A 10,732-nucleotide genomic window follows, 5' to 3' on the forward strand; every position below is an offset into this window, starting at 1 on the left:
CTTTTTTTTTTTTTTTCTTTTTCTTTTTTTTTTTGAAGTTTCTTTCATTTTTCTATTTTTTTTCATTTTTGAACCTTGTTTGATTTTTGAACCTTGTTTGATATTTGAACTTTGTTTCATTTTTGAACTTTCTAGTCTTCGCTAGCCTGACTTTGTGTAACGCTTTCATTTTGGTTTTGTGGGTTACACTAGGACTGACTCCTTCCTAGTGTAATGATTTGGTTTATAGTAGTTTCTCTGTTTGGGAGTGTTGAGTTAAGGTTTAAATAAACAGATTTGGGTGTAATTGATATAAGAGTTGCTTTTATATGAGTCAGATTTGGCTTGATTCGCTTGTTATAGTGACCACCAGATCTTATAAAGTAGATCAGACTGTTTTGATAAAGGTAAAATAAAAAAAAAAGATAAATAAAAGGGGGTTTTACAATGAAGTATGATAGCTTCAAGGGACTTCTTGTTCTTGATGTTAAATAAAATAAGAGATAATTTGCCTCTTTAAAAGAATATTTGTTTGATAAAAAGAAAAAGTAAAATAAGAAGTGAAGTAAGTAAGAAGTTAATAAGAAGTCCCGTATTTTTGTGATTATTATTTGGAGTTATTTATATGTTTTTGGATTTTATGCTTTTGTTCTGTTTTTGGAATTTTGGGTGGTTGTTATAACATAAGAGGCGGTTGCTGTATAGTGTAAGGTGGTCGTTGCAAACTGTAAGGCGTTCGTTATAAACTGCAACGATTTAAATTCCGCCGTTTTGTTCTTGCGTGTTACACTGTTTTTGATGATTTTATGGATATTCTATATTTTTTTGTATTTTTCTGGATTTATCTGTATTCATACGTATTTGTTTGTATGTTCCTGGATTTAAACTAATTGGAGAGAGAAAAGTCGAATGCTGCCAAAGTTTGCTGCATTGTGTTACACTATAAAAAGACTATTCGCGATCAACAACGACAACACATTGTGCTTCGTCCAAAAAGAAAATAATGTTGCAATGCTCCCTGCCAGGATCGAACTGGCGACCTTCAGATTATGAGACTGACGCTCTACCGACTGAGCCAAGGAAGCACCTTTCTTTTAATATGTGCTATGTTGGTCAGGACCGCCTCTTTTTTCCAAATGACCACTGCACCCAAACCCTATATTCTAAATTATTATACATCGGGTATTTTAACAGTGAAACATCGTGTAAAATAATACGAAATTGAATTTTCAGAATAGAGATGTAATTTTTGTACCAAAAAAAAGCTAGAAAAAAGTATATACTATATCTGTAAAGATATATATATGTTTACACTCTGCATACTGAATAAAATGAAATTGTATTTCTTGTAAAAAATTTTTTGTCTCTTTTGTACTACATGAATCCATGGCAACTTTTAAATTGGGAAAATGAAAAATTTTCAAAACCAGTGTATGATTTTTTAATTTCAACAAAGGCCAATAAAGTATATCTATTGGATTGTAAGCTCGGACATATAACTATTTGAGTTGCGACGTTCTCTTATCAAGCATACTGAATTTGCTATACTGCAAAAAAAGAAAAAAGAAAAGTATGCTTAGTTTATGTACCCAAAAAAAAAAGATAAAAAAAATTGTTTGTTTACACTGAAAAGATAAAGAATAACATTTCTTAAGTTGCGAAAGGGAACATAGGCTCAATGATTTTATCCAACGAAGAGTAAAATTAATTGATTACAATTGGAACAACAGAATATATCATAGGAAGTAATAAATGCAAATGTTAAATAAGAGATAAAATAAAAATGAACAAGGAAAAAAGAAAAAAAAAAAGAAATACAATTTTCCTTTTTTTGACCACAAGGAAAATAACTTCTACCACAGATGATAAGGCAATGTTTAAACGACTAAAGCTAAGCAGAAAATAAGGAGGAATGGGTTTGGTAGTCATTTTTATTTTTAACTGCAAAAAGAAACAATAATTATTAACATCAAACGAATTTACATGTTTTGAGATTCCTTATAGCAGAGACTATAAAAAAGAGCTATTGTTAAAGAAATAAAATAGTGCATCTTAAGAGATTTAGAAAAAAAAAAAAAAAGTAATGTTGAAATTAGAGAATTGCAATGTCGGAATTACTTGCATGTGAAAAAAAGCAATGTTGGAATTACTTGCATGTTAAAAAAAAAGAATGTTAAAAATGACATTTCAAACGAATACCTACTTTTACAAATTGCCTTAAGTTGAACAAAGCCTACATACAGGATCCTTGTTTTATTCATAGAGTATACAAAGATTTACTTTGGGTTTTAGAAAGCGGTTTTAGAAATTGCACTGAAATTGGAAATGTTTTTTTTCAACCAAGAAAAAAAAATCTAACTGAGATGTCAATTAGAAATGTGTTAATTCATTTACCTTTGTTTGCTAATTTCAATTTCTTATTCAATGTATCTATGCTAATTTATGTGCTTTTTGTCCCAACTTTAAGAATATCATCACTTTGTCTTTTTTCTTTTTCTTTTTCTTTTTCTTTTTCTTCTTCTTTTTTTTTTTTTTTTTTTTTTTTTTTTTTTTTTTGGGAAAGTAGTGCAGTTAAGTAAGCCAATCAATATAGTACAGAATATGACGGGAAAAAATTCAAATCTTTTAACAAAAAAGTTGAATTGATTTTACTCGATGTAAAATGTATTATTATTTAGTCGCAATTGTATGATGTCGTAATATAGCAACATCAATTGAAATTTGTTAAAGATTCTTATTCTTTGATTTTGGAGTTGTATATAAGGAGTTCATAAAGCGACATATCAATGCATAAAAACTGTTATTGTATTCATACAAAAAAATAAGTACTCATGAATAAATTTAATATCATTGATTTACAGTAAAACCATATCTCTATAAATAAATATGAGACTTCTGCAATAATTACCTTTGATCTGTTGTTCATATCGGTATTTTAAGAATCACATCGGGACCTGTTTTTAAGAACGGTACATCAATGTAATCCTATTTGATAAATATTGTTAAATCAATAAACAACTCACATCATCATTGATTGATTCGTCAAGAAGACAACATGTCATATTTATCCATTATCTTTCCTGAATCTTCCCATTCTCTTTGTATCATTATTTTAACCGATGAATAGAAATAGCGGTAAAAATTTACATATTCAAAAAGTATAAATAACATCAATTGTTGTTGTAAATCAAACAGTATATAATTAGTAACGCAAGTTCTTTATTGTATTTATAATGTATTCTTCAAGCCCATACAAATTCCATTGTTACTGCGCCCAATGCTCTGGAGGAGAAGCAGGCAAGTACCAATTTGTTACGCAATGGACTCTTGCTCGCCATAGAAAGAAAGAAGCTGTTAAAGGTTTGTTACTTACATTAAGATAGTTTTTTTGCTAACGCATCATATAAACAGGTGAATCAGAAATAATTCCAGAAGTTAACACCAATAATGAAGTGATTCCGTCAAGTGAAAATGATTCTGAGAATAATGGTGATGAAGACTTTTCTAATTGGCAAGTCATTGAAAATGATGAAGATGATGCCTCTAGTTGTATGGATGTTGTCGAATTCAATGTGCCCAAAGGTAAAAACCTTCTAGAATTGTTTTAATAAAATATAAAATACTTACTTTGTCAAACGTTTAGTTAAACTTGAAGGATTCCAAAGTGATGTTGTTGCTTTCATAGCAATTTTCTTGACGTATTTCCAGCTGTTTTTCATTTCTGAATATGCTGCGGAAATAGTTATGAAATTTGCTAATGATCTTGTTGTCCTCTTACATTATGAACCAATCTTCCCTACCAAGTTGGACACTCTTCGAAATGCTGTTGGAATTGACTATACCTACAAAGGTATGTTTCGCCTTGTTGTCTGTCCTGAATGCCATACCCTGTACCAGCCTGAAGAAGTACACTGTGATTCGAAGTGCTCCTTTTCTGAATTTCGCATCACATGTAATGCCCCACTCTTCAAGCCTGCTACGATTGGTGCAAGCAAAATGTACGCCAACAAGGTCTCTGCATTCAATTCCATCAAGTATGCCTTGACTGTGATGTTCTCTCGACCAGGCTTTGAATCAGCAATAGAAGCATGGCGCTATCGTACTCGTCATAACAACACCATGTATGATATCTATGATGGTCAACTTTGGAATGAATTCAAAGATAGAGATGGTAATTTATTTACCAGTCAAGCTAGATCTCTTCTTTTTACGTTGAATGTCGATTGGTTTCAGTCATCCAAAAGAAACGTGTACTCTGTTGGTGCTATCTACTTGACAATAAATAACCTTCCAAGATCCATCAGATACAAAAAAGAAAATATCATCTTGGTTTGCGTTATTCCTGGTCCCAAAGAACCCAAGGACACACAAATCAACAACTATCTACAGGTTTTGGTAAATGATCTGAAGGAGCTCTACTATGGTGACTTTTTTACCTGTACAGCTGAATCTCCTAACGTGCCTGTTCAAGTTCGTGCTGCTCTGTTCTTGATTGCTTGTGATATTCCTGCTAGCCGAAAGGTTAGTGGGTTTACTTCATTCAATGCCACTGTACCTTGTAACAAGTGCTCAACAGCATTTCCTGCTCGTTATAATACTCATCTTCAACGAGATTTTTCTTTTGGTCTTGAAGATATTGATGCTTGGTCACTTCGTACCAATATTGAAAACCGTTATCATGCAAAAAATTGGAAAGAAGCAACCACCAAGAGAAAAAGAGCCGACTTGGAACAGAAGTTTGGTACTCGGTTCTCTGCCTTACATGATTTGGAATACCTTGATCTTGTTCGTTGTACTGCCATTGATCCAATGCATGGCCTTTTCCTTGGAACAGCAAAGAAAATGGTTAAAATATGGCGTACAACTATTTGTGACCTTACCCATGAATTATACCTGACTGATGCTGACTTGAAAGAAATGCAAAAAGAAGCAAATGATATTATATTGCCAGCACAATACACGCCAATCAATCAGAAAATTGCCAGCGATTTCTCTGACTTAAAGGCTGATGAATGGAGAACCTGGTGTCTTGCTCTTTCTCCTCTTTTGCTCAAGTCTCGTCTTCCAGTCCGTCATAAAGAAAACTGGGCAAAGTTTGTACAGGCCTGTCATATCGTATGTCGTCCATGCATTACCCAGAATGAAGCCATGATAGCCCACAAGCTATTCTATGAGTTTGTCCTTGGTGTTGCTGAATTGTATGGTCCAGAAATGGTTACTCCAAATATGCATCTTCATCTACATTTGAAGGACTCCATTCAAGACTTTGGTCCAATCTATGCATTTTGGTTGTATGGCTTTGAAAGACTTAATGGTGACATTAAGAAGATGACGGTAAACTACAAAACAGCATTCGAAGTTACATACATGAAGAAGTTCCTTTCTGTTGTACACTATGGTGACTACATCCGTAACTTACCACAAGGAATTAAACAGAATCCAGTGATGATGTCTTCCTTTGTCTATTTGTCACCAACGCCTTCTGATTCCCTTGTTGCTTCATCTGTTTCAACCAGCTTTGATTTCAGCTTATTTGTCAGTGCTCCTCTACGTTTGAATGATACCTTCACTGGTGCTGAAATTCTACCTCCTGATACACAAGCTTCTGCTAGACACAAAGTTAGTGTTAATAGATTGACTCAAGCCCATTATGGTTACCTTCTTGCCTTTTACAGACTTGTATATACTGATCGAACATTCGCAAGTGCGCTTATTCCAGAAGACCACGATGACTTGTCTACAATGGTACTTCCCGATATTTCTGTTTTCGCTGAAATCGAAATTCTTGGGCAAACGTATCGATCAAAAGCATCGCGTACTACTCGTGGTTGCTATATTGAAGTCGCTTGTAATCCTACTATTCCTGGAAAAGAGGTTGAGATGCGAATTGGTGAAGTTCAGTATTATTTTAGCCATCAGCTTCAAATGAAGAAAACTATAATTCCAAATGGTCGGGTCTTTGCCCCAAATGCTTTTGATGAACACCTCTTTGCTTTTGTACGTTGGTATAACGCTCCTCTTCATCCTTTTCGAGGATTTGAATGTCTTGGTGCCGCGTACTACCACAACTCTTTTCGACCAGCTGGTTCAGACTGTATTCTTCCAGTATCGCGTATCTTTACTTGTGTTGCTATGAAGCAAGGTTATCCTGATAATCATGTTGTCTTTTTACCTCTCCCAAGAAAAACCATTGGTTTGTAAAAAGTAAAAAAAATAAAAAAATAAAAAAATAAAGTAAAATAAAAAAAGTAAAAGTAAAAAAAAAAATTTAAAATTTAAAAAATCCAAACACCGCATTTCTTTTTATTTTTTTTTTGTTCATTTTATAATTTTTTTTAAAACTGGAAGTCGTCTTCATCCAACTGCATTTCAGAATCAAAAGCCCAAGCGATACTCTCTTCAATTATATTTTCTTTTCTGACGAAGTCAGGAACAGGCAGCGAACATTCTCTTCGAATGCGAGGAAGAGACTGAATGTTGCTGGTTCCAGTCCTTTGTCTCTTGGCCCTGTCACTTGCTATCTGATCATCCAACAGCTTGAAGAATTCAGTGCACTAAATATTGGATAATGAGCTGATTGCGCTTAAAAAGATATTAATTAAACTTACTGCTGGTGATCTGTACTTTGGTACACGAACTTCAAAATAATCAATGGTTTTTGTACACAAGACAGACATGCGTTCCTTTTCGGTAAAAGGAGTTGTTCTATCTGGATTTTGCTCCAGAAGAACTTCCTCTACCTTATCCATTGTATCGCTATTATACATATCTTCTTCTTCAGACATGTACTGCTGTTGAAGCAAGTACTCGCAGTTCGGATAGTTGTTGTAAACGCCTTGATCCTTGTGCTGCTCATACATTGCTTTCCGTGTTTTGATTTTCTAAAAAAAAAATCAATTATAAAATAGCAATAGCCTTTATTGTCCTTACGTTGTTTTTTCGAGTCGTTTTAGCAGCCTTTCTTTTCTTTACGAACTCGTCGACAACACCAACCTCCTCTCCAGCCATACCAGCTTTCTTGGTATAATACTGCCTTTCAAGGTATTTTCGCAAATCGCGGCCATTGGTATGCTTGTACGCATAATGGCTATTGACATACTCTTGCAACAGCTTAAGTACTTTTTGATTCTCAACAGACTTTAGAGGCTTGCTGAGATCGTACTTAGATGACGGAGGTAAATCATTGTAATGATTCCTCACAGCATCCTAAAATTAAAGAAAAAAAAAGTAATTATTACACTTGTTTAAATTTAAATTATTAATAACCTTACCTTAATCGCTGTTGCAATTGGTTTTGCACTTTTGCTGGATTCTTGTTCAAGCTCGCTGTAGGCTTCTTTGACCTTGGCAAATGCCACTTGCAAGGCACGCTTTTCTTCCTGCTCTTTTCTTAACATCTCCTTCAAAGTGTCAATTTCCTTTCTCATATCCAGATAAATGGAGAAGGAAAGAGAAGCTTCATCACGTCCAACATCTTCAGCTTCACGCATTCGCTTTTGGACATTGGTCATAGGGGGGTAACCAGGTCTAGGATAGGCAAAGCTATCAAGAATACCATCACTTGACACAAGCTCAGGAACAACAGCACGGGAAGGAAGAGCAATTGGCTGCCCAGCAGAGTTAGAGCCACGAGCATTGACAGGAGCAGGGTTGAATTCGATAATACGGTCAGACATAATGTTATAAGGTACTTTGAAGAAAAAGTAAAGAAACTTAACGTTGAAGTTGAACACACCTTAAATACTATTGCGTTCAATTGTAAACTCAGTTCTATACAAATCAAAAAATCTATAAAAGGATTGATGTCTCAGATCAATCTTTTCTTTTCTTTCTTTCTTTTTTTTGATTTGTTATCCCAGGTAAGTTGTTCTTTTTTTTAAAAATTTTTTTTTTCTAATGTACTTTATTAAAAATTCATAGATATACTTATGGCTATTATAAGTTCTTGGGTCCTTTCTGTATCTGTTTATGTGGTACGTAAGTTTCTAAATTTTCATTGTCTTTATTAACATTCAAATTTAGTTTTCTAAGCTTGATTCTGAAGCTGTTTGAACTCCTTGATATCGTCTTCTAGTTTTTAAAGAGGTTTAAGGTAAGAAAGTCGGGTACATCATGTTTCACTGTAATTAATCTTTTATTTTATTCAGTTTCAATTCTACTTTCCTACTGCCTAGTCTACTGCCTTCATCTTTCTTTTGCTTCTGATCTCTTTGACTCTGCTTCATTGCATTTGTTTGTTTTGCCTGTTTTGTCTGCTATATTGTATTGTTTGCTGCTTCTGAGGTCTAGGTAAGTGCAATTTTGAAAAAAAAAATTTTTGGTATCTACCGTTTAAAGGTGTTGTTTCATTATTCCCATCGATCTCTTGTTCCTTTTCCCGCCTTTTTGTATCATTTTTAATAAACAAATGAACCAATAATATATAATCAATATGACGATAAAGCCCCAAAATAAACGAATAAAACTAAATTTTTAACCAATAATACCGTATTTTAAGCCTATTTTATTTCCTAATATAAACCATCCAGAGTTATATATAATCATAATAAGCCAATAAGAAAGTATTGCGAAAAGGCAATAAGCCAGTAAAGAAGTAATATTCAAGAGAAATAGACGTATAAGGAAGTATTACTAAAGGCAATAAACCAATAAAGGAGTAGTATCAAAGAAAAACGCAAGCATGTAAGGTCCAATAGAAAGGTGTTATGTTTGTGTATCATCGTAGAAAGAACAATGAAGCGGCGCGTCACCAAAAGTAACACGGTATTCCACATACATATCTTAACATTTAGAGCAAAATACACGAAGTATATATTTTATGAAATTTGTAAATATACAGTGGGTCAAAAAACTGCACCAACGCAACTCAGTTTTTCGGAAATACCAGTATAGCTCTGTCAGTTTAAAAGTAAACATTACGAAACTTGGAACAAAACGAGTTACTACTGTTACTATTTATTGACAAAAGTTTCAAGGTCAGATGCGGAGTATTGATTTAAAGAGCACTCAGCAAAAAGAGGAGGTCGGTTGGTGCAGTTTTTTGACTTTTTTAATATTAGTGGATCCACCCTTCTTTGCTAAGACTGCTTGCATTCTGTCTGGCATACTGTGTATATATTTGATGCATTGTTCCTTAGTAAACGAATTCCATTCATTTTCGATTCTTTGCCACAATTCATGGATGCTGGTCGCCCTATTATCATACATGCTCAGCTTTAACTTCAAGTGATGCCATATATGTTCAATAGGATTAAGATCTGGACTTTGTGATGGCCAATCGTCAATGTAAATCATGCCACTATCCTTCATCCATTGTGTTGTGGACTTTGATCGATGTTTGGGATCATTATCGTGCTGAAATACCGACGTTTCCCAGTTCAGACCATAGTACTCCATAGTGTCTTTTAGACTTGTACCAAGGATTTCTTGGTATTCCTCTGAATTCATGGTGCCATCATAGATCTGACATGCGTATCCAGGTCCTTCGCTGGTTATACAACTCCCTAACATGAGACCACCGCCTCCATGCTTCACAGTAACGTCGATATGCTGAGGCTGTAAATGATCACATTTTCTTTTCCAGTAATACTTGCAACCATCAGAGCCCCAAATGTTGATTTTCGTCTCATCAGAAAAGATGACACGTCGCCAATCATGTACTGTCCAATATTGATGCTTTTTAGCCCATACTAATCGAGCCTTCTTGTGCTTTTCAGTCAATAATGGCTTTTTCTTTTTGATCTCAGCATAAATTTCAACTGAATGTAAGACATTAATTGCCGATTGATACGACATAGGGTGTCCAAGCTCCTCCAACTTCATTTGCACATCCTTGGCAGTCTTTAAACAACCTGTGAGCACTTGTCTCTTGATGTATGGACGTGTTGACTCTGCCACAATGCTCGGTCTACCTCCTCTTTTACGTATTCTATCGTGTATCCACTTATTTGCATATCTATTGACGGTGTTTCTATGCACTCCAACCCGTTTCCCAATGACTGCAGAGTCAACACTGTTCTCTAATAATACTTTGATACTGTTTTGAATATCGGATGGAAGCTTTTTGGGCATTTCTAATAATGGATAGATACTGACGATGTACATGGGTTTGGGTAAAGCAGGAAAGAAAAAAAAAGAAAACAATTGCAAAAAAAACTTTATTTTCAGGTCCCCAGTGTGACTAAGCATCAGCAAAATTCGATTAAATTTGCTGGAATAGTCTCAGTCCGGACATATGATATCAAATACCTTTTCATTTTAAAAGTCAAAAAACTGCACCAACCGACCTCCTCTTTTTGCTGAGTGCTCTTTAAATCAATACTCCGCATCTGACCTTGAAACTTTTGTCAATAAATAGTAACAGTAGTAACTCGTTTTGTTCCAAGTTTCGTAATGTTTACTTTTAAACTGACAGAGCTATACTGGTATTTCCGAAAAACTGAGTTGCGTTGGTGCAGTTTTTTGACCCACTGTATTGACGTAAACTCGAAATATCTGATTATATTCTGTCAAATATATTGTTCTATATATAGCAATTATTTGCAGTGGGAGCTGTTTTTCTCGACCTGCAGAAGTCGTATCTCGGCCCGGACTTTTTTAATGACCTTCTACTTGTCATCCCTCTTGAGTGAAGTAATGAACAAGGAAGAAAAAATGACTGTTCTTAGTAGATCTCACAATTGGCCAATTTTGGCTTAATAAACTCCGCTTAAAAAAAAGGTAATCGTGTTCTGTGACCCCAATACCATATAAG

At 34.4% G+C, this 10,732-nt stretch overlaps 3 protein-coding genes and 1 non-coding gene across 4 annotated transcripts; 1 reads left to right on the plus strand and 3 right to left on the minus strand.

The window, feature by feature from the left end:
* Positions 1-991: 991 nt before the first annotated feature.
* Positions 992-1,064, minus strand: RO3G_19239. Its single transcript has one exon. It is a non-coding gene; the product is annotated as a tRNA-Met (tRNA).
* Positions 1,065-3,212: 2,148 nt separating this feature from the next.
* Positions 3,213-6,180, plus strand: RO3G_17385 (uncharacterized protein; the record flags this gene model as incomplete). The annotated part of the gene is made up of 3 exons (XM_067671969.1): positions 3,213-3,339; positions 3,391-3,561; positions 3,623-6,180. The coding sequence occupies 3 exons, from the start codon at positions 3,213-3,215 to the stop codon at positions 6,178-6,180; spliced, it is 2,856 nt and encodes a 951-aa protein (XP_067528070.1).
* A 353-nt stretch (positions 6,181-6,533) lies between these two features.
* Positions 6,534-7,655, minus strand: RO3G_17386 (uncharacterized protein; the record flags this gene model as incomplete). Its single annotated transcript, XM_067671970.1, has 3 exons — positions 6,534-6,860; positions 6,952-7,185; positions 7,251-7,655. The coding sequence occupies 3 exons, from the start codon at positions 7,653-7,655 to the stop codon at positions 6,534-6,536; spliced, it is 966 nt and encodes a 321-aa protein (XP_067528071.1).
* A 1,319-nt stretch (positions 7,656-8,974) lies between these two features.
* On the minus strand, positions 8,975-10,050 carry RO3G_17387 (uncharacterized protein; the record flags this gene model as incomplete). Its single annotated transcript, XM_067671971.1, has 2 exons — positions 8,975-9,023; positions 9,185-10,050. The coding sequence occupies 2 exons, from the start codon at positions 10,048-10,050 to the stop codon at positions 8,975-8,977; spliced, it is 915 nt and encodes a 304-aa protein (XP_067528072.1).
* Positions 10,051-10,732: the final 682 nt, after the last annotated feature.

This window comes from Rhizopus delemar, genomic scaffold (assembly GCF_000149305.1).
Source record: "Rhizopus delemar RA 99-880 supercont3.51 genomic scaffold, whole genome shotgun sequence".
Classification (NCBI taxonomy): Eukaryota; Fungi; Mucoromycota; class Mucoromycetes; order Mucorales; family Rhizopodaceae; genus Rhizopus; species Rhizopus delemar.